The sequence below is a fragment of the Odontesthes bonariensis genome, chromosome 5 (assembly GCF_027942865.1).
Source record: "Odontesthes bonariensis isolate fOdoBon6 chromosome 5, fOdoBon6.hap1, whole genome shotgun sequence".
NCBI classification, from domain to species: Eukaryota; Metazoa; Chordata; class Actinopteri; order Atheriniformes; family Atherinopsidae; genus Odontesthes; species Odontesthes bonariensis.
Window position 1 is genome coordinate 9,871,293 of NC_134510.1, and position 21,835 is coordinate 9,893,127.

Consider the following 21,835-nt stretch of genomic DNA (forward strand, 5'->3'; position numbering starts at 1 on the left):
CTCAGGCTTTACAATACACGTGACCTCTTCTTTCCCATCTTCAATCCTCCATCTTCACCTACTTGAGCTCCCTAATTTTTTTGTCTTTGGATCCACTTTGAAGACAAAGTGTCAGGAAAGAGTCTTCGGCTCTGAATACACTCCTGCCCTAATGGAAGTCTCATATTGTGAGAGTTCCCTCAGTTAGCCACAGTAAAACATTGCGCTGACTCTGCCCTCCCCAGGTCAAAACGAGTCCGGCGTGGCCGTCCATGATGACAGGATCTACGTGGTTGGAGGATACTCCATTTGGACCAATGAACCTCTGGCATGCATTCAGGTGACCTTTTTACAATTAATCACACAAAGTAATGCAAATTCAGTTATTTTGTTGATAATCTTTAGCTCATTAAATGCAGAAACTCACATCCACAGAGAGATCCAGTCGTGCTGCCACCCTCCCTGGGTCCAAAGCCATTTCAGACTGAGATGAATTGGAAAACTGTCCTGTGATCTGATTAATCTAAATTTGTGTCCACCGGGCTAAAGAAGAGAGGGACATCTGGCCTCTAATCAGCGCACAGTTCAAAAGCCATCGTCGGTTACGTTATATGGGTGCATTAGTGACACGTCAGAGAAGGAAGCATCAAAGCTGAAAAACATACGCAGTTTTGAAGCAACATAGGACGCCATCCAAAAAGTCTTTTTGAAGAAAGGCCGTGCTTATTTCCGCAGGACAATCCCAAACCCCTTTCTTCACAAATTACAACAGCTCTCTACAGAGGCAACTGGATTTATTTTCTTTGTCCTCGAGGATGTTACGCCTCTCATTGGAAAGGCATTGAGTTTTTTTTTTTAACCTCCCCGACTGACATGTGAGAGGTCACATGTTTCAGGGTGCCAGTGGTTGTGGAGGAGGGAGTCAAGGGGAGGCCTCCTCTTCTTAAATACCAAATGCTGTTGAGCAGCTGACATTCTGTATCAAATAAGAAAGAAAAGAAATATAGAAAACTGCTCCCCTCATTTTTTTTAAAAGACATAGTGGTAAACATGCCCCTGTAATTCAGTTCTAACTGTATTACCCACCCAGCAAGCCCAGTAAGTCCAGTTTAAACTTTTATCTATTGCGTTAGTGCTTTTTATGATATGTATGGCATCAGTTAACCAGAGTAGAGTTTAAAATGACATTTACTTTTGACATAATCTCACAACTTAATTAGAAATATGGTTGTGTATGGCTCTCTTGTATGAAATGATCAGTTTTGTTCTTTAGTTTCAAAGAAAAAGTCATGCTAAAACCTTTAAGAGACTGTACTTAAGTCTGCTGGCATTGCTAAGGCATACTTCAACTCACAATCACAATGCCAGCATGTAATACTGGAATCACAAGCGTTTGATCATAAACCAAACAAAATGACAAACTAATGAAACGACATAATCGCCAAAGTGGTTCAATTCTACCACAAGACCAACAAGAGGGCTCATGATTAAGTACACGGCATACTATCCAATAGTTGTTGAGATATTTAATTCCAATCCATGTCAACTCCATGGTGGTGCTAAAGGCAAATATGGGGATCGACAAAGTCAGAAGGAAAATCTGGGAAACATACAGTGCACAGTGAAAATGAGTACACCCCTGTTGAAAAGTAACATTTTGAACAATATTTTAATACACACACAAGTTATTCCCAAAACGTGCATAGAGTAAGTTTAATACAACATCTGTTCAGCTTACAACAGAAAAGAAAGGTCAATAATATAACTTAAATGACATATTTGTCCATTTTTGTGAAATTATGCTGGTGCAAAAGTGAGTACACCCCTATGTTAAACTCCCTGAGAATGGGCCGTGTTGGCCCGAAATGTCATGAAATGAAAAGGCATTAAAAGGGAGGTCATCGTTGTGCGTTTCATCCTTGCCTTACATTGAAATTTTACATTTTGAGTCTGCACCAGGTTAAAAGAGACGTGTGTGAGATTTGACTGAAATCCTATGGAGAGTATCATGATCTGCTTCAGTAGTCACAGTACATGTTGACAAGCATGTTTCTTTTGGTGAAATTCAGCTTCCTACTGTTGATGGCATCCATACAGCCCCAAACCATGTCACTCCCACTACTATGCTTGACTTTAAGCATGGGGCACTTTTCTTTGTACAAATCACTTTTTACCACCACACATGCTTGACACCATCTAAAGCAAATTTGTTTATCATTGTCTCATCAGAGACAAACAAACTAAGGATATGGATTGCTGGAACCATGTCCTGTGATCTGATGACACCAAGATGAACAAATTTGCTTTCGATGGTGTCAAGCATGTGTGGTGGTAAAAAGTGATTTGTACAAAGAAAAGTGCCCCATGCTTAAAGTCAAGCATAGTAGTGGGAGTGACATGGTTTGGGGCTGTATGGATGCCATCAACAGTAGGAAGCTGAATTTCACCAAAAGAAACATGCTTGTCAACATGTACTGTGACTACTGAAGCAGATCATGATACTCTCCATAGGATTTCAGTCAAATCTCACACACGTCTCTTTTAGCCTGGTGCAGACTCAAAATGTAAAATTTCAATGTAAGGCAAGGATGAAACGCACAACGATGACCTCCCTTTTAATGCCTTTTCATTTCATGAAATTTCGGGCCAAGACGGCCCATTCTCAGGGAGTTTAACATAGGGGTGTACTCACTTTTGCACCAGCATAATTTCACAAAAATGGACAAATAGGTCATTTAAGTTATATCATTGACCTTTCTTTTCTGTTGTAAGCTCAACAGATGTTGTATTAAACTTACTCTATGCACGTTTTGGGAATAACTTGTGTGTATTAAAATATTGTTCAAAATGTTACTTTTCAACAGGGGTGTACTCATTTTCACTGTGCACTGTAAATCATCTGCACAAAATTTCATGGCCATCCAGACTGAAATGGACGCCTTTTCAGTCGGTACCGAAGTAGTGGATCAACATCACCATCCCCCGATCCATACTGAACTCACTTATTTACAGCTGTTGTAAGAGTGAAACAAAATGCAGAGAAACGTGTACTACATTGTGATTTTCCTCCTCCAGGTGCTGGATCTAAGTACAGAGGGGAAGGAGGAAGTTTTCTATGGACCAACACTGCCATTTTCTTCCAACGGGATAGCGACATGCTTCCTCCCTGCTCCTTACTTTACCTGCCCAAACCTACAGACTCTACAAGTACCCCATCACCGGATAGGTGCTGTTTAACACACCAATGAACAAAGTGTCAGAGAACATGAACACATGATGGCTGCACTACCAGCTGAACTGTGGACAGACAGTGCTTGCTAAACGTGACCGACAAAAATGCACTTGGTATTAATCATACTGGAACCTAGACTGCCATTTCACAGAGGTGTACGGGGATTTCTCCAACACCCGTACAATATTGATAGTTCTTTCCTGATTCACAAGTCATGCTATTCTTGAAGCTTCTGTGAACAAGCTGCAGCGCTATCAACACAGCCCATTTTCTGTCATACCAAAGACTGAGACACATTCATTACGTTCAGCGAAGACTCGATGAGCAAGTTACTGCAGAGGGAAGAAGAAGAGGGCAGCCAAACGTTCCCGTAAACAAGTGACGACTGGTAATTTAATATAGCTCAACGGGCCACAGATGTTAAAGGAGCTTAACGGTATAACTTTTCCATCTAACCTCTATAATCGCATTTGTGGCCTGAAAAAAAATATGTACATGTTTTTCAAGATGCAGAGGGCAATACCTGTTTTATTAGTAATCGCATGAACTTGGAGTGCATGAGGCTCAAGCTCACCAGTGCATAAAAGACCATGTCATTTAAAAAAAAAATATATATATATATATATATATATATATTTATTATGTAAAAAAAAAAACGTGACTTTAATGAATGATTCACCTGCAAAAGCAGCGACATACTAGACTATACGTATGCTGACGACCTATGTATGTGAGAACTTTATTAAGCTCAGGACCTAAGACTGTTTTCGTTCATATGACTGTCTGGTTATTGTCATTCAACATGTATCAGTTGAATATTCTTACAGAGTATGTAAATGTATGATACTGCATTGTGTTTTCAGAAACATGCTTTGACCAAATGAGAAAAAAAAAAAAAAAAAATGTGATGCCCGCACTCCCCTCGCCTGTCCAAAGCAACACAACTGAGAATATATGGAAAATCTGCAGAATAAAAAAAAGATGCTACAGAAGTGAAAGTACAATGCATTTCATGGAAGGCAGCTGGTAGCTGAAAGAGGAGAATGACCAAGGCTTTAAGAAAATTATGTAGCAGCAATAGATGATTGCACGCTGGTATAAAAGCATCCCCTCACTGCCAGCTTTGTGCATGGATTCTCCAGCCACCTCTGATACTGCCGGAGAAAAGGAATGCAGGTGCAACACGGGGCTGCTCCGGTAAGGAGATGCGTTGCAGTTTGATGAGGCTGGAAAATGACTAGCAATGACAGAAAATGGGACTTGGTGATTGTGGGAGACAGGACTGAGACTTCATGTGATTAGGTGCAAACTAAAGCTGGATTACTAGAGACTGCAAGGCCAGAAAGAAAAGGAGAGAACTGGAACAAACAGTACTTCTCTCCTTTACTCACTTTTTTTTTTGTATTGAATCCTTCGGGCTCGTCCACGACTGTCATCGAAACCGTAATTCAGACTACCAATCGAGTAGAGACAGCTCCTGATGGTACAAGACCAAATAGCACTTGGTGCGTACACTCCTCACTTCTCATACTACAGAACCAAATGAAAAGACTGAGAGACTGGCATAGGAGCACATTTTGCATTTATTGTCGCATTTTATTTCACTAATAACACATCTGCTGCACTTGTTTTTACAATATGTACATTATATACAACCTCATGAGAGGCTTGTGCATTGAGAATCAAAGTTTGTCAAGTACACCCGTAGATTCCTTTTGCAAGATTCCTGTAAATGCAAAGCTTTCCAGTCTGTAGTTGAACGTTTAGCATTAGTGCAACTGATGTTTAATGCTTTGTCTTCCGTGCAAAGATATCCTCACAGGTAGCAGTGGAACAGATCTTTCTCAAGACAAAATCAAGATGGATATAAAATGAGATGTTATGAAATGCAAGTGATTCTTGGAGGTTATCTTGGAGGTGGCCCTTCCTTCTGAAAAACTTCTTAGTCGCTCTCCAGACTGGTTATTTCAGCCTGCCCACTTTCTCCAAGGAGACACAGCAGCTTGGTATACGCGCTCCTGTTACACAGCAAGATGCGTCATATTCAACAAAGCACAGAGCTACAGAACATGCCTAGTTTTACGTGGCACCTGCCTATTGTCTAGACGACTTAAAAATAGTTCAAACGCAGCGAACATTTTCTACACTGCTCCGAGGATGTGATTCATGTGCTTACTCACCTCAAGCCGATGTTCCTGCCCAGTCCTCGTTTGTGCTCAGCGTTTCTCAGACTGACGGACAGGTTGGGAATGAGAGCTTGAACCACAGTTGGATCTAAGACAGCCACCGTCTCCAGGACGCCGTACGCCTGCCTGTCGTAGACCCCCTCATTCTCTTCCACAAATGACCTAAGAGCATCGAAGTGACACAGATTTGTGAGGACTCCAGTCTGCTCTCAGACAAACAAAATGCCACACTGAGCGCACTCAGATGCAGATACTTATCGCTACACATTGTAGGAAATTACCGTAAGACAGTAATCATCTGCTCACACGGCCCATCTGTAGAGGCAGCAGCACATCGCTCCACCACGAGCTGTAATGCGTCTGTGCTCGTCTTCCTCACTGCACGCACACACACACAACCTCTGGTATTACTGACATCGGTAGACAAATGAGGACTGATAAAAACTGAGCTTTAAGGATGTGTTTGCAAAAACCCTGTTGGTAGGAACTGTGATTGTAGAATGCCCAGTGCTGAAAAGTGAAGTGAAGCCAAACAAATTGCACGACAGGTCCGTTATTATATGAAGAAAAGTGGACTTTAATGTATGTAGTGATCAATAAAAACTGCAGTTGCATATGATTCTACAACTACAAGTTAATACAATATCAAACATCTGGCTTCGTTGCATAATTACAGTTCTAAAGGTGTATGAGAAACAACTTTTTGACCATTTGGGTGTTAATCATACCATGTGGCTCATTGACCAGCATCAAACAGCGCAGCAGAGAGGGGAGGGGCAGGGTGAGGAGGGCAACGTCCGAGTCCCTGTTTCGCCTCAGAAGCTCCAACAGGAACGTCAGGACTGATGCGAGACGAGGAGGAGGGGCATGACCTCTGAACTGCAGGAAGTTCTCACTGTGAAAACCCAGGGGACATTTACCAGTTACCTTCAGTCCCAGCGTAGGAACTGCTTCAGAGTTTAAAAAGTCGTTTATGGAGAAAGCCTCCAAAAGGTAAGACGAGTATGTGAGTACTTTTTTTAAAAGTAATTCCAGAGACACAGAGAAGTCTTTTTCAAAAGTGATCTGCGGATACAAGTTATGCCAAAGCAATGCACTGTTGTATGCTTGTTTTTAGAAATCATATCTCAGCTCTATAGACCCACCAGAGCACCTCCAGGATGGTCCTCCTCAATGCAGCTCCCCGTGTGGTTGGGTTGGCCTCACAGGCACCCAGAAGCACCGGGTGGTTGGCGACGATGCCCACGGAAGGTGAAGCAGGAAGGAAGTGGTCAAGATATCTGCGGGTTACCGAGCGCAGCTGCTGCCTAAGGTAAGCTCCCTGCGACTGAGACACACTCGAGGCCACTGAAAGACCCTGCGAGAGAACAAATTAATCAAGTAACCTCGTCGACGCCAGCGTGGCAGAATAAGTGAGCATGTTTATCCTGACCTGCAGATACAGAGGCAGGCTGTCCCTCAGAGCTTTGTCCTGCTGGGGAAGGTGGTGGGGAAGCAGCAACCCGTCGACGATCCTGAACAACAGCTGCTGAGCTTTCGAAGTGGCCAGCAGGGGGCTCCAGTGCTTCACTATGCAGCCTGAGTCCCACAGAACAGTCATCGAGTCAGATACACAACTATAATGATCAATTACTCCTGTCTGTTACCACAGCTACACTGTAATAAGAAAACAATGCTGAAGTTTTTTGTTTAAATATCGACTCTCCACCTACCGACAGCCCAGTACGCCAACTGCATCCCCTCTTGGTTCTTGTTCACCACATAAGGTTTAATGTGTTTCAGGATATCCCCAATGTAGTCCAGGGCTTTGGTCACCATGGCTGACCGCTCAGATAAGAGCTGCAGCCCACTGTACACGCTGCCTGCAGCCTGACGCCATGTGAAAACAGTTAAGGGCAGATATTTGGGAAAACATTTGTAAGTTGATGCTCACTGCAACAGCAGCAGCAGTGCAACTCTAACACAGCGCGTTACCTTGACAAACACCTCCAGGGCTGAAGTGGGCTCGAGCTTGGTGGCTGCGGGTTGGAGTCCGGCTCTCTGCAGAAGACTGTCCACCTCAGGAAGTCTCAGCACAAGCCGGGTCAGTTCACTCAACTGCTCTCCCACATTCCGGCCTGGAGGAATGCAAACACAAACACTGGCGATTCAAATATTCCTCTTCATGCGAGTCACCAGGTGAAATGTAACATTTGCAATATTCAAAGGCCGAAATCTGAAGGATCGGGGAAGAGGTCATGCGGCACAAATCTCAGAGGAAAAAAGTAGGACAGGGTCCAGAGTTAGAAGGGATAGAGGAACAAAAAGTTGGACCGTAAACCGCAATTTTTCTTTTACAACCCAATCCGACCACAAGCGACTAACGAAACGTGTGTCTGCAAATACGCAATACTATCCTTTTGTGCACTGATTTGTTGTGTTGTTACCTGTTCTGCTGTCAGTCCCGTCTGAGTTCTTGTGAAGGTGCTGCTGTAGAACACATCTGAACCAGGCTCTGACTGACAGGCCTTGAGCGGAACCAGCGCTTAGTGAGGACACCAGCTCACTGGAAAAAGGCAGCAAAATGGATTCACCGAACATTTTCACAATGTTTTGTGATTGATCTGAGAGACTAACTCTACCTGTTTTGGAGAAGATGGGGAAGGTAGCGAGTCACCAGAAGTGGGTGAACCATGTCATCCCAGCCAAAGCATTGCATGATGGACTGGACTGGACTGGGCTGGAGGTCTTGGGGGGCAGAACTGGGTAGATCAAAGGCCAGCAAGGTGAAACCTGAGGAAAATGAACAAATATCAGGCTTTACATTCTTAAATCATCTCAACATCTACTTAAGCTAAAATTCTTTCAGAATGAATGTCATCTTTCTTCACTGGGAGTTACTGACCTGCAGCCGCATCTGCCAGCTGTGCTGGAGGGGTCTGAGAGAGGCGTAAGCCGCGCAGGAAGGGGAAGAAGTGCGCCCACAGAGCAGAGGCCACAGCTAGGTGGTGCTCTTTAATCGCACTGGTGGTAGCAGGAGCCCAGGCCAGGGTGGGCGTTGACTGGACACCGCGCTGATGGACCCGCCTGGAAGGACACAGACAAACGTTCACAAGCAAGAACAGCTAAACAAATCCATCCATTTCGGTGCTTCGTCTTGTGCACGAGCACCACCAACTCCAACCTCTTCTTTTTCAAATCCCTTTTGCTTCCATTTTTCTATTTCACTCCTCCTTCATGTGTTTCTCTCTTCTCTCTTGGGGGATTTACTGGGTGCGGCGGAGCGCTGCAGTGTGGAGCAGCGGGGGTGGAGGAAGGTGTGGGGAAGGAGGGTATTATCGGCATAGACCGGAGCCTAATGCTGATCCCCGTACACAGACTACACTTTGGCTCATCCCTGGCCCTGGCCCCAGTTGCTACAGCAGCCCCACAGTGGCTGGCATTAGCCTTGATAAGCAGCTGAAGGAGCTGTAATCTCATTTAGACTGGAGATGATCCTTCTGTCCCTCTCATTCACCCACATGGGGCTGTGGAGAAGTAGGGGTTAAGGTGTGCTAGGGAGAGGGAAAGGATGGAGGAACTAGCTGCCCCCTTTCCTTCCTCAACCATTCACTCTCACCTGCTACCAAGGTGTGCATGCACACACACGCACACACACGCTCACATCAATGATGCCTTCCCTTCCAGCAAGGTTGCATCTAATCCAGGGAGAGCTGAGACAATCGATTAGAGTCTGAATTCATTAGCCTCGTTACTACTGCGGAATGGACCTTTCACACCCATCAACCCTCATTGTACAAAACATTGTCAGATACCCCACTTAATCCTCCTCAGCGTGGCTTCTTATGTACACACACACAAACACAGAGACACGTGCACAACAGCAAAATACCACACCAGAGTCAACCTATCCCCAAGTTGCAACCACTATAAATGCACATAAAACACAAGTATAGCCCGTCCTACACATATATTCCAAAGACACAGAGGAAATTAATTTTTTTTCCTCTTTATTCTATACATGCATTTCTATCTAAAGTCAACAGTTCTCGACTATGAAAATAAAGGCCCGATGTCCCCTAAAAGGTCTTAATGCTTCACAGGAACCCTTAAACATCAAGCTAAGAAGACAGGGATTAATTGTTTGTGCTGAAAAGAGATCCAACGGGGTGCGCCGATGCCAGCTCACCACATCAACCAGAAACACCCCCACTGTCCCAAATCAGAGGGTCATGGGAAGAAATCAAACTGAGGAATTATGCCTGTGACTGGCTTCTTGCCTCAGCACCACGACAATGACTCGAAAGAGCAAATAGTCGGACCCACTGCTGCAGAATAATTCTGGTAATGTGTGCAGATTCCACATGGCTCTTAACAGACATAATGATGCACAGGCCAAATTTGCCGGGCTACATAATTACGCATTAATTTTGTCGAAGAAAACACATTAATCACAAAGACATACCAGAATCGCCAGGCTGAGGAATTATGTTTAATTTGGTGGGATGAAGTGGAAAGCGAGTGCATGGTGTTCTCTTATTTGGCTAAATGGGTCAGTGTGGTCCAGGCCATGGCACAGAAGGCCTCCGGGAGTTCTCTTCTCTTCCCTCCACAGCCATTAATGTGCAAATATATACCCTCAGATCTGAGCTGTGACGTTTGGGAATCAGCAAAGCTAAAGACATACACCATGTTGTAAAAGTCTGGCATTGAAAGAGGAAAGGTGCATCTCTGGGTAGCTGTGTAAGAGCTCAGGATGGGCTGGGTGGACCACCAACTTTGGAGAATTTAAGCAATCGTGAAACCGCATGAACCACCGACAGGAAATCGGGCTTGATGACACTTCATTTTACAAGATTCTTGTTCCCATGATTCCCCTCATTTATAAACCTTTTCGAAATGGGCGCATATAAACATTGTACATACTGATAAACAATGTGACACTCAGCTAGTTACCAGTAGTTTTAACTGAGAGTCTACAGTAAAAAAAAAAAAAAAAAATTTAAATCCCTCCTAACTCCAATTTTGTCTGCTGTCGTCTTTGTTCCCAGCTCTGCGTCTCCACATAAACAGGCACTGTTCCAGCCGTGGCTCTCTAACCTTCAGCTGGGGTCGTTCGTGTAATGAACACCCCTGTCCTACAGTTGAACCCATCCTGATGCTCTGGTGACTGCAGTCTCCCACACACCCACGGCACTGCCGCCGCCATCAAAACGACAAGGGTGTCCATAGAGTCTCCCCAGAGCCCGTAACTCTAATAAGGGTTCAAGCAACAACTGCAGAGGGTGGCCTGGGGGTCACTGGACCTCCTGAGACCCACAGGTTTTCTTTTCTTTTTTAACAAACACTCATTCGTACTGACTGCACAATCCTCCTATTGTCAGTATGTGAAGTGAGTGGGCTCTGGGCTGGGAAGAGCAAAAGAGCTCAGTCTAATCTGCTGAAGCAACTTAATAAAAGCTTAGATGGCCCTACCCCAAAAAAAAAAAAAAAAAAAAAAATTGAACATGTCTACTATCTGTGAAGGAACATTAATTAGTTACTGACGAAAGAGTGAGAAAAGCAAAGGAAAAGTAAGCGATCCAGGGCACCTGGTGAACATTTACACCTGCTCTCTCACCTGAGCTGTGCTAGGACGATCTGCAGGAAGCCCAGGGCAGAATTCAGCTCAGACTGGCGACAGGCAGGCAGCAACCAAGCAAACCCTTCACTGAGCAGCTTTTCTTCCGAAAGGCTAAGACTGCTGCTCGTCTCGAACACCTCAGCCACACCGTCCAGGTAGCAGCCGAGTGGCCCCCAGAGGGCAAGTCTGCGAGACACCTCAGTGGTCTTGTTGTAGAACTCCTTGGCTGTTTGGTTAAAGGAGGAAGCCAACCAGCTGGCCTGGGCACCAACATCCAGACCCCTCTCCTGTTGTCAATGTCACATGATCAATTAGAAAAATCCAGCACTAATGGGATTTGAACACTGCAACAATACACTCCAAGATTAATTTCAGTAAGTGGTGTTTATACAATGCAGTGATGAATGGGCACACATACCTGGAAAAGCAACAGCAGCGATAACTGCCCTCTCCAGACTAGCGTGCGACGTGCAGGGGGGCAGTTGGAGGGCAGAAAGCCGAGCAGCTCACAGGCTCTGCTGGCCACGTCCTCCAGCTCTGCCTGCCTGGCCACCACCAGAAACAGCAGCAGAAAGTTCATGAGACCTGCCTCCGAGAGCTCCTGCATCTTCTTTGATGAGAACTTGGAGAAAATCCTGAAACAAACGAGAAACAACAGCTATGGGACAAATGTAGTCGGTTACTACAGTGTTTTTTTTTTGCATTCGCCTTTTTTTTTTTTTTTTTTACAATTACAACTGTAGCGATGTTTTCAAAATCTTATTTCATGCATCTCTTTACTTCTCCTATACAACTCATCAGAGATGATTTGTTTTTCCAAACCCCTTGACTTTTAATGCCAACTAACTGAACTTTCCACCCCCAACCTGCACGCCATCACCTGCCTCCATCACCCTCTAAGCTCCAGGGGAGAGACTGCACTGCACTACCCAGTCTGTCTGTGTGTGTGTGTGTGTGTGTGTGCGTGCGTGTAGGCGAGAAAAAAAGGAATAGCACGAGTGTAAGAATAGAGAACCACCCAGTACGCTGTTACATCCTGCGGGCACTGTGGAGAAATGCCTTTAAAGATCATGTTAAATGTCAGAGACACTCAGACACACAGCAGTGGGTGCTTGGTCCCTCTCTCCACAGCCAAACCAATTTACTGCAACACCAGAGAGAGATCAATAAATCCACACACACACGTGCGCTAGCACACATCCAGCTAGCTGTTTGCTTGCCTGGCAGGAGAACACAGACGGCTGAAAGCCCCGCTACCCCACCCCACCCCACCCCACCCCACCCCATCTCCCAAACACAGATGCAGCCCACACAGGTAAGCAGAGCTGCTGTTTGGGTCAAAACACAAACAGCGAGCATCCAGAGACAAACTCTGCGTAAGAAGTATGACTGATACAAAAGGAGTGGTGAAAACCAAGGGAGGAGCTGGGAAAAAGCAGCCCGACGCCAAATTCGGCTTATTTATGCCCACAGAAGACTATAAAGGGAGAAGGTGGCCAAGCATGCAGTCAGAATGTGAGGGGAGGGAGATTTAAACAGATGAGTGAGCAACATGTAACAGGGATATAAGCAGCACACTAGGGAGCAGAAGAGGGGATTTTGTGCGTTCTCTCAACCTGTCTGTTTGTTTATTCCGGACAGATTTTTTCCCCCTTAACGGTGGTGAGCAGATGCTCCCAACTCCTGGCATTGGAGATCAACATGCTCGCAGTCGATCCCATTAATGCGATCGTTGTGGGTGTCCAGCAGAGAATGGCCAGGAGTGGGAACGTTGCCGAAACGCTGGAGCGATACAATCGGCACGCCTCATGCCTTGTTGTGGGGGAGGAGGCAGTGGTGATAGTTTTGGTGGAGGGAGGTGGAGCACGGAGAATCTGGACCAGCCCCAGCCCGGCCTGGCTGCTGCCTGGCTGCTGCCAGCCTTCCTGCCACCCACATCCCCCCTTTCCCCACCACCCAAGCTCCCCTCTCTATCCGTGTTGGAAACCAACACAGCTTCGTTAAGGCGAATTAACCGCCACGCTCGTTAGCTAATTAGCCCCCATGTCTGCAGTGCTACTGATCACATTCCAGACAGAGGGAAGTCATTAGGCGGATTTATCTACGGCTGCCACTCTCTGGCACCCAGCCGCCTTGGGATACGGTATGGTCCAGCGCTCGGTTCTGATGTGATCACCAGCTTGTGAATTTTTGCCGAGTTTTTCTTTATTTCCAGCCCAGACCACATACTCTCACCCCGTCCAACGCCCTCATACACTCGTAAACCAAGTCCCTGCTCTAGGGAGCCGGTGCACAGCTTATGTTTGTGTGTGCATCAGTCGGAGGCCCCTTAGGTCTGACCTGTGCTGAAGAGCAGGTGGTTGACTCCTGAGACACCTGCTCCACTGGTGGGCCTGAGTAAATATCAAAGACTCACTGGGAGACTGTGGTGCACCTGGCACGCACACAAACAAGTCTCAAATGCATGACAGTTTGCAAACACACATGCTGTGCAAGCATTCCTGCAGGTATGCACCTACACAGACAGACACAAACCCAGACAGCTGTGTAAACACATCACCCATATGAAGATCAAGGGGAAAAACTAATCTTCTTAATCCTAGTCCTGTATGGCAATTATTTCTTAGAGCCAGTCCAACTCAAAAACCCACCTAAAAATGGATATGGTGTTAAAAATGGCTGCCTGGTTGTGAATAATCTTCCTTTCAAGGTGGAAGCAAATGTGAAGGAGCGAGAACTACAAAGCTTCCGAGCCATCTCTCCATCCTTACCTCCCCTTGATCTGCCTTTGCGGGACTCCACCAGCCTTATCCTGGGCGAGGCACAGCGCCAGCACTCGAAGGAAGATGTGGAAGGAGTTGGCAGAGCGATAGAGCTGGGTGTGACCCGGAGAACGGAGCGGCGAGGGAGAGCAGCAGCTGCGGGCCTGTTCCAACAGAGCTAGAGGCGTCTTGCACAATGTGCCCATGCCAGACATCCCCAGCCACGGTACGGTGAATGAGGCATTCTGGAGAGGAGTGACAGAACATAGTTTTACTTGATAATAACGTATAGGGAACAGTGGCGCCTGAACTCCTTAAATGTTGCAACGTATAACAAATAAAATCAGAAAAATATTCAAGTTAAAAAAGTTGTGTTTAAATACAAATGGTAGGTAAAGAGCCCAGCTGCAGTAGATGTGCTTCAAATGAGGCAGTCTATTAACTACGATCAACATGTATTGAAACACATCGATCACAGCATTTCGTTCCCTTGTGTCCTCTGGGACTTCTGTCCTTACCAGGTTTTTGCTAAAGTAGTCCCAGAGGATGGAGACAGCAGCGGTGCTCGGTTCCCACAGCAGACTCAGACCGAGACAACAGTGGACGTGCATCCTGACCTGCTCCTCTGCTAGACCACCCTAATATGAAACGCACACAAAGATTTGCTGTTCAAATTCATATGACAAACAACAAGGGAGAGAGAGGAAGAAAAAAAAAAAAAGTTTGGAGCAGTGCCGACCTTCGGGTTGCACGTTACTTTCAGTAGCCCTTCTACAAATGTCCAGTTGTCTTCCAGTTGTTTCTAAAGTTGAAGAAAGAGACAAAATGACACGTTTAAGAAATACAACACACATCGTCGTCTATCAACTATAAGCTACTTAAACAATGAAAGTGGTCATAATGTATGGAGAGTCAGAGTTGTCGCGTGTATGATTTGTTTGCTCTCCAGTGCGGTCTCACACTACATTTATTTCAGAACTTGGTGCGCAGAATTAATGGAGTCATGGATTTTGGTGTAAATGAGAATAAGTACATTATTCTCACATAGAGGTTAAGATAGGGTTTTAAAATGAAACAAAGCTCCGTTATTTACACAGCAGGACAGATTCCAGATGAAATCTATTTACTTTAGTTTATTCATGTTTCATTTATTTCAAACATTTTTCCGATTGCCAGTCTTCTGTGAATGATTGCTTCATTTTCCAGCGATCGGATATAGATATGTATTGCTGTGTTTGACACTTGTAACCCTGGGAAAAAAAAAAAGGTTATATTTACGCACCAACACATTTTTTTATGGAACATCTGGATGTATCAATTTGTGCGACTCTTGGTCTCTTACCTCATTCTGAACTGTGCCGTTTCGACTGTACTGGCCCAACATCGCCAAATGAGTGATCAACCACCACGTGAATCCCAGAGGGTCTTTACAGTGTGTTGGAAGGCCACTAAAGTGCTCTGCTGCTGGTTTCCCTGATAACAGGGGCCTCAGCAATGAGTTCATGTAGCTCCAGAAAGACTAGAGGGAACACATACTGGTTAACTGAATTTAGACCCAATTTATTTTGTGACAGTGGACATGTGCATTTCTGTTACCTGTGTGTGCAACACTTTATTCCTGTATTCCAGAAGGTACATGAGCAGGATCCAGAGCTCTTTGGTGCAGGAGCATAGGTAATGATTGCTGCTTGCTGCCTCAGTGGGCCTCACCTAGATATCAACAAGATTCATTTAACACCGGCAGCTGCAGCTCTGCTCCAGACCAATTTTGATACATGGTGTTGGCTATCCAACTTCTGCTAACCAGCTATTTAATGCAGCAGTTACATCAAATCACTGCTAGATTGTAAGCTAAAGCTGTTGTAATTACCGCAGCTACACATGATGAGACGCCACCCACCTTGCTGTATTTGCTTAAAGCCAGACCAGTAAGATCACACATCAGACTGCACAGGTGCTCCTCAAACAGACTGGTATCAGTCAGGTTTTCTCCTGTCAGATTTACAAACTGGTGGGCGTACACCACCTGGCCTGCAGAGAGTTTCAGTGATAATGACGCAATATAATACACGCAAGCCACATGCTTAGCTCCCATTTTCTGTCTGAGTAATCAGTCCAGACCCATACCTTGCATCTTTTGACCTAGTAGGTGTAGGATCTCCAACACTGACCAGTGTGTGTCGAGATGAAGGTGCAACAAATGCCAAGAGGGAGGGAAAATCTGTGGGAGGAAAGCAGAATACCAAATTCCAAGAGAATGAAAAGAATAAAACAAGTTGTTGACATTGTTTCCTATGCTGTTAAGCCTCTCAGTTGTGCTGCATCTGTTTCAAAACCCTCTCTCCGATTCCTACGTAACACATGCGCTAGCTTACACTGATATCTGTGCTGGAGTCTGATCTGTGTAGCTCAACCACATCAGCAATACCTTTCCATGGTTCTGTATGCTGAAAGCGCTTTGAACATTGGCAGGCAGGTCCTTGAGTCGTCCTATTAGGAGAGTGATCCCAAACAGCTCCTCCAGAAGAGCAGAGGGGAACTGACGTTCCAGCTCCTCAAAAGGATGTGAAGGACCTGCATCCAAGGACCCGGAGGGCTCAAAATATCTGGGCAGACACGAGGGTGAGCACATTCCGATGAAAACACAAAAATGCAGCAAAACCTGCTGAACACGTGACGACAACACCACAATAAATCGATAGAAATGTTTCCGATCGTGCGGCTCGTGTGAACATTGAACGCGTTGACTTACCTGTGCAAGAAGACTTTAACATACTGAAGAAATAAAACACACTGCTGTCGAAGGTCATCCGCTTCATAGTGCAGATTGCCCGCCTGTCCTGAAGCAGGGAAAAAAAAAAAAAACTCATTAAGATTAAGCTCACTGAGTTTTACATTAAACTCATTTGTTTAAACAACGCGTACGTGCTCGCTTCAGAGATTTAAAGCTTTCAAATGTTTCTGGCGATGATGAAGTTCCACTTTGCAGCATCCCAACATAAGAGGTTAATTAGGACAAAAATATGCATATACATTTATTCAAAATTAGACTAGAGCCACAACAGGCCATATATTAGCACCCCTTACACACTTATTCGATCTGAGATTAAGCTCCATATTTAGTTGTAGAACCGACCGATGCTCAAAAAATGTTTCGGTCAAACTCTGTTAAATAACCGGAACCCTGTATCTCAAGCTCAGTATTATTTGGCGATGGCACTTTGATGTAATATTCTCAAAAAAAATAAAAATAAAAATAAAAAATTATTATTTTCAAAAACAGACAAAAAAGAAAAGATTAAATGCGAAGAATGGTACTCCCTAAACTTAGACACGTACGCGTGTTTACGCGAGCAGTATTAATGTTGCATCTTAATATGCACATAGAGTGATTAACAATGATGATCTTATAGCAGGGCAGTATTATGGAGGCGTGCCATCTGCCAATACTGTTAGCTGGACTGCAAATCACATTTTTACACAGACTCACCAAAGTCATGTGAGCTGGACCGTACCAAAGTCTCCAACTTGTAAACCTTTTGTCTGAAACACACCAAAGACCAAGCAAGTCCAGGCACATGTATGTGAGTGAACATTTATTTAAGCAAACATTAAAAGAATTTCTCTCACACCGATGCCATTATTACACTTTTTGCTTCCATGGAAAAGGGCATGCACATTTAAGGTGTTGGAGTACCAGATATTGATCTGTTTGTTTTGTTTTTTCTGCTTCTTCTAAGGCAGGGATGTCCAAATCCGGTCCTCAAGGGCCGCTGTCCTGCAGGTTTTAGATGTTTCTCTGCTTCAACACAACTGATTCAGATTAAGTAGATCTCTTCAAAAGATTGCTGAGTTCTGCACAAGCATGCTAATGATGCACTGATTTGAATCAGGTGTTTTGAAGCAGAGAAACATCTAAAACCTGCAGGACAGCGGCACTCGAGGACCGGATGTGGACATCCCTGTTCTAAGGAAATGTAACTAAGACCTGTTAAAACTTGCCTCACCTGAACAGACCGAAGAGTAGCTTCGTAGATTCCACCAGTGCTGTCTCTGTTACCCAGGGGAAGCCAAAGATCTCCACCGTGTCTGCCTCATACTCAGCAGGGGCTGGGTCAAGGCGCAGCAGTAGCCTTCAAAGTGGATGCAGTGACAACCGACTTTACTTATAGAGTTTTCTGATTTTCGCCATCTTACCATTAGAATGGCTAAGACTGGAACTTAGTCAATCAAATCAAAGTGTCAACACATGAAACAAAATTCCACCTCCGAAAGGGAAAAATGTTTTGACTGACTGTACCGTTTCAGGGAGCCTCGCGCAGTATAACCCTCTGTGGACAGAGCCCCGGTGGGGTCATCTTTTCCTTCAGAGCAGCAGAAGCATGGCGGTGGGGCAGGGGTCAGAACACACTGACTGTCTGCTGGAAAGGGCGAAACTGGTGGAGTAAGGGACTCGCTGAAGTCATCAGCCATGCTGTCGCTGCAGAGGAAGTTTCACCTTCAGAGACAACAAACAGAGCTGAAACATTCATAACAGACGAAACAAGCAATTGCTTTTGTGGGAATCACAGTACTGTACTTTGCAGACATACCTTTTGAGAAGAGAATAAATGTAAACATACCACAGGCTCAAAGCCATATAAAAAAAACATTTGCTACCTATCACTACACCATTAAGGCGTTACAAAAATGATGTGCTCAAAATAATGTCCACGTCAGATTATTTAGGAGGAAATTACGTGTTTACAGAAGCATACATTACTCAGATTGGATGAACTGTTGTGGTTGAAGTGGTGTCCGCATATACAACAAAGCTAACAAACTAGCAGGTAAACACAATGTGGAATACCCTTCGGTGAAATAATCAGCAGGATTAAGAAAATGGCTAGACTGATTCTCTGAAATGTCTGGGTGTTTGTAAGTAGACGAGGCGATATTGTGATTATGTTCGCTCTAATTAACATCAACTTTCCAGTATGTGTGCTACACTGAATGTACAGTGAGTTCAGAAAGTGAAATGGCAACACTTAGGAAAGGAAAACCGTACACAACATTTCCCTCCCAAAGAACAAGATGACTCAAACGGCGACTAACCTTGTATTTCAGCCTTTCGTGCAATTTTAAAGGCGTGATTGTATATAAAGATCAAAGAAGTAAAGCATGAAGGTAACGTAAATGTCACGTCTCCGTTGTTCAGGTTTTCATCCGCTCCCGCGCGTTAACTACACGCATGCGCGGAAGCACCCCGCGACTGATGATTGGTCCGAAGTTTCATAGAGGGCGTGGCTCAATCGGTCCCTTGAGCTGGACCAAGAGGTCTCCCTGCCCAGCGCTTCCTCCGTCGCTTTTTTTTTTAACCAGGTACAGTTTGTAGTTGTAATTTAAAGATATGAAACTGTTTAGTCGCCTTATTGTCTCAACGTCTGTAGCCTACCTCTCGGGAGCTGAAAAAGCAGCTAATTGAATTACTTATTATATGTACCACAAACAGCGCTTTTTGTCCGCTCATTAAACAAAAAAATAATCGAATTAGCTTAAATATGTTTTTTTTTCTTTTAAAACTTCCTCACGCGGAGTTCAAAGTTAAGTTTACGCCAAATAAAACCTAGAGTTTGGTACAGTATTAGTAAGTTAGTTCTAAAATGTCAAAATTCAATATGTTTTAACATACAGTTGTGTCACATAACAGGTGCGTGTCTTGACTTTCGGTGAGCCGTCACAAGTCAGTTTTCCTCCTCGGTCTTAGTGCAGGGGTCTCGCCCTGTCTAATTCAACCTAATGCAGCGGTTTAAGTGGAATTTTAACCACGCGAAACCCTCATTTCCATATGCAGATCTGTCTCTCCCAACCGTCCCTCTCGCCATCACACCATTTCTTGCATTCTAATGCATTCTCACATCTTTACAAAATCCCCCCCTATCCGCCACACGCCGCCGATGGGCTCTTGCAGTCGTTTTTTGAAAAAAAAAAACCCCGCTTATTTCTGCACGTTTTTATTTCGTCCGGTCAACAGATGCACAATAAAAGCGGTGTTTTGCATGGTTTACTTTGCTATCTTTTATTGGCACGAGTCAGCGGAGACCGTGAAAATGGACGCGTCGGGAACCTTCTTTTCTTGTCGACACACCGACATCCCGCCCTGCTTTCAACAGGAGACAGTGAAGACTCTGTCGCCTGGATGGGAAAGGTAAATGCCTTTTTCTTTTTTTTTTCTTTTTTGCTGTTCCTACACTTCAAACCCAGTCTGTCCTGTGGTGCAAAGTGAAGTGGGAGTGAGATTTGAACCTGTTTCACCCCTCCCTTCTCCTTTCCCTCAAATGCAGTCCCGTTTCCTGGATTCGATTGACTGTACCGTTTTTTGTTTTGTTTTTTTTTAATCAAGGGGGGAAATTAAACCACAATTCGAGATTTGGTACTGACGACGTGATGGCTGTAAATCTGATCAGCTTTCTGGGTGCACTTTTTTTTAAATTCCCCATCCTCTTGGTGTAGTATAAGTGGACCGAGTGCCTTTAGTGGATGCGACTAAAGGCAGTGGAGGGACTATGATGTTAAAGTCATAACTTAATGTTGTTATCACTCGCAGCGTTCTGAGGCTCCCAGACAGACTTAATGAACTGCGTGTAAACGAGACAGTGCTGATGGACGGCTGAAAATGTCCCACCCTAGCCTGGTCCCACCCTGTAAAATCACATCTTGGTCACAGCTGTGCACTACTGCAGGTGTTTCCCATTTAGCCTTGATTAGCCCCCATGTCCGCTATGGCTGGCTGGGAGCAGCTATACCGAGGACATACCTCATTGTCATGTTTTACACATTTGACTTGTTCACGTTGGAACACAGTACCCTAAAAACTAGTATACATTATTTCTGTTACATTTAAGTGCCCAAACAAACCATGCTAAAAAGCTAATGTACAGGAAAAACCTGCGTGTGAGTCCCAAATCTGCCAGTGCATGGTAAAAGGGCACTATCTAGTATCTAATTAAGAAAAACTAAAGAAAAACAACAATAAATGAATAATGTAATCAGTGATATGTCAGATTTTAGTTAATTAAACGGGGTTTAGTGGCATATTTTAAAGTTTTACATTTCAAACAACATTCATTTTCAGTTGTACTTTGCAGTTTGGTCTAGGGGATGGCTTTAGAAGCTTCTTGAGTAACTGAGGCACCCGAGCACCACCCTTCACAGCTTGCTACATAACTGCAACTAATCTCCCTTTGTAACATCACTTTAACCACTGAAGGTGGCGGTTCCTTTACAGCACCGTCCATTTATGGTCAAAAACACATTTGAGCTGCCGTTGAACCAATAACGGAGACAGAGGCTATGGCAAACCTTGATGCTTAGAAGCACTTTAGCTATCTCGCTAAATTGATGTAACAAAGCTCTGAGCGGACTCCTTCAAATGTCACCGTACAGTAACACAGCTTACTGTATTGTGGCGACTATATAACCTCCAATGTAGACACAAATACTCATGAGGTGTGCTTTAAACCTCTGCACCTGTGCATGCTGGCTAGTTGTAGAACATGCACAAAGGTAGAAACTCCTCTAAGTGGAATGCGGCCCTCATTAAAAAAAAAAAGTCTGCTGTATTGATTTGAATTAATAATCAAATCTTTATAATCTTTAAATTGATGACTGCGTTTTCAAAAGATTTTCAATAAAAGACTTGATTCATGTATCATAGTTGTATAGCAGTTGTATAACCGATCATCATGTCTAATTTAATCTTCCTTTCCTCCCACCCAAGCCTCTGTGGTGGTCGGAAGTTATGGGCAGCCACATATCAGCTGCTGTTAAGAGTGTAATGCCTTTGTCAGGTCAGGGTCCCGTGTGTTGGGAGAATAAGTTTCTCTACTAAGCAGTTTCATTGTGGTCACTGAAACAGAGACTTTTATACCCTTCCAATATGTCCACTGCCGTGACATACCGTAAAACGGTAGTCAGGTTGTCAGGCAAAGTAAGCAGTTAGCGTTTTCAAAACTTAACCTCTCAACTGAAAAGTTTGATAGGAGTAATAATACGACACTTTGAAATAATGTCACCCTATGTTTGTTAGTGTGAC

The 21,835-nt window shown here is 44.4% G+C and overlaps 3 protein-coding genes across 5 annotated transcripts in view; 2 read left to right on the forward strand and 1 right to left on the reverse strand.

The window, feature by feature from the left end:
* Window positions 1-5,964, forward strand: part of klhl32 (kelch-like family member 32) — a 30,656-nt gene extending 24,692 nt beyond the window's left edge. For all 3 annotated transcript variants that reach the window (XM_075464871.1, XM_075464870.1, XM_075464872.1), the window contains exons 10-11: window positions 225-319; window positions 3,055-5,964. In XM_075464871.1, the coding sequence (XP_075320986.1) occupies window positions 225-319; window positions 3,055-3,216 (257 nt within the window). In that variant the 3' untranslated portion in view covers window positions 3,217-5,964. The remainder of the gene's footprint in view (window positions 1-224; window positions 320-3,054) is intronic.
* On the reverse strand, window positions 4,788-18,937 carry mms22l (MMS22-like, DNA repair protein). Its single transcript, XM_075464873.1, has 26 exons — window positions 18,856-18,937; window positions 18,062-18,259; window positions 17,769-17,894; window positions 17,252-17,304; window positions 16,514-16,601; window positions 16,190-16,367; window positions 15,889-15,982; window positions 15,662-15,792; window positions 15,358-15,471; window positions 15,104-15,280; window positions 14,501-14,563; window positions 14,280-14,399; window positions 13,771-14,006; window positions 11,418-11,634; window positions 10,997-11,286; window positions 8,282-8,463; window positions 8,019-8,169; window positions 7,824-7,942; window positions 7,372-7,514; window positions 7,110-7,266; window positions 6,830-6,975; window positions 6,543-6,754; window positions 6,126-6,292; window positions 5,679-5,775; window positions 5,392-5,559; window positions 4,788-5,229 (listed from the first exon to the last, which is right to left on the reverse strand). The coding sequence occupies exons 2-26, from the start codon at window positions 18,232-18,234 to the stop codon at window positions 5,154-5,156; spliced, it is 3,678 nt and encodes a 1,225-aa protein (XP_075320988.1). The 5' UTR covers window positions 18,235-18,259; window positions 18,856-18,937; the 3' UTR covers window positions 4,788-5,153.
* Window positions 18,938-21,296: 2,359 nt separating this feature from the next.
* The window catches only part of LOC142380538 (furin-like protease kpc-1), a 166,088-nt gene continuing 165,549 nt past the window's right edge, over window positions 21,297-21,835 (forward strand). Inside the window, exon 1 of the mRNA XM_075466455.1 lies at window positions 21,297-21,306. Within this exon, the coding sequence (XP_075322570.1) occupies window positions 21,297-21,306 (10 nt within the window). The remainder of the gene's footprint in view (window positions 21,307-21,835) is intronic.

What these genes read in the sequence shown, in the direction of transcription:
- mms22l (XM_075464873.1), bottom strand. Translation starts at nt 18,234, where the DNA reads ATGGCTGATGACTTCAGCGAGTCCCTTACTCCACCAGTTTCGCCCTTT. An exon ending in GCTGGTCAATGAGCCACATG is followed by an intron (nt 5,776 to 6,125) that starts GTATGATTAACA and finishes GTGTGCGTGCAG; the next exon opens with TGAGGAAGACGAGCACAGAC. An exon ending in GGCAGGAACATCGGCTTGAG is followed by an intron (nt 5,230 to 5,391) that starts GTGAGTAAGCAC and finishes GCTGTGTAACAG; the next exon opens with GAGCGCGTATACCAAGCTGC.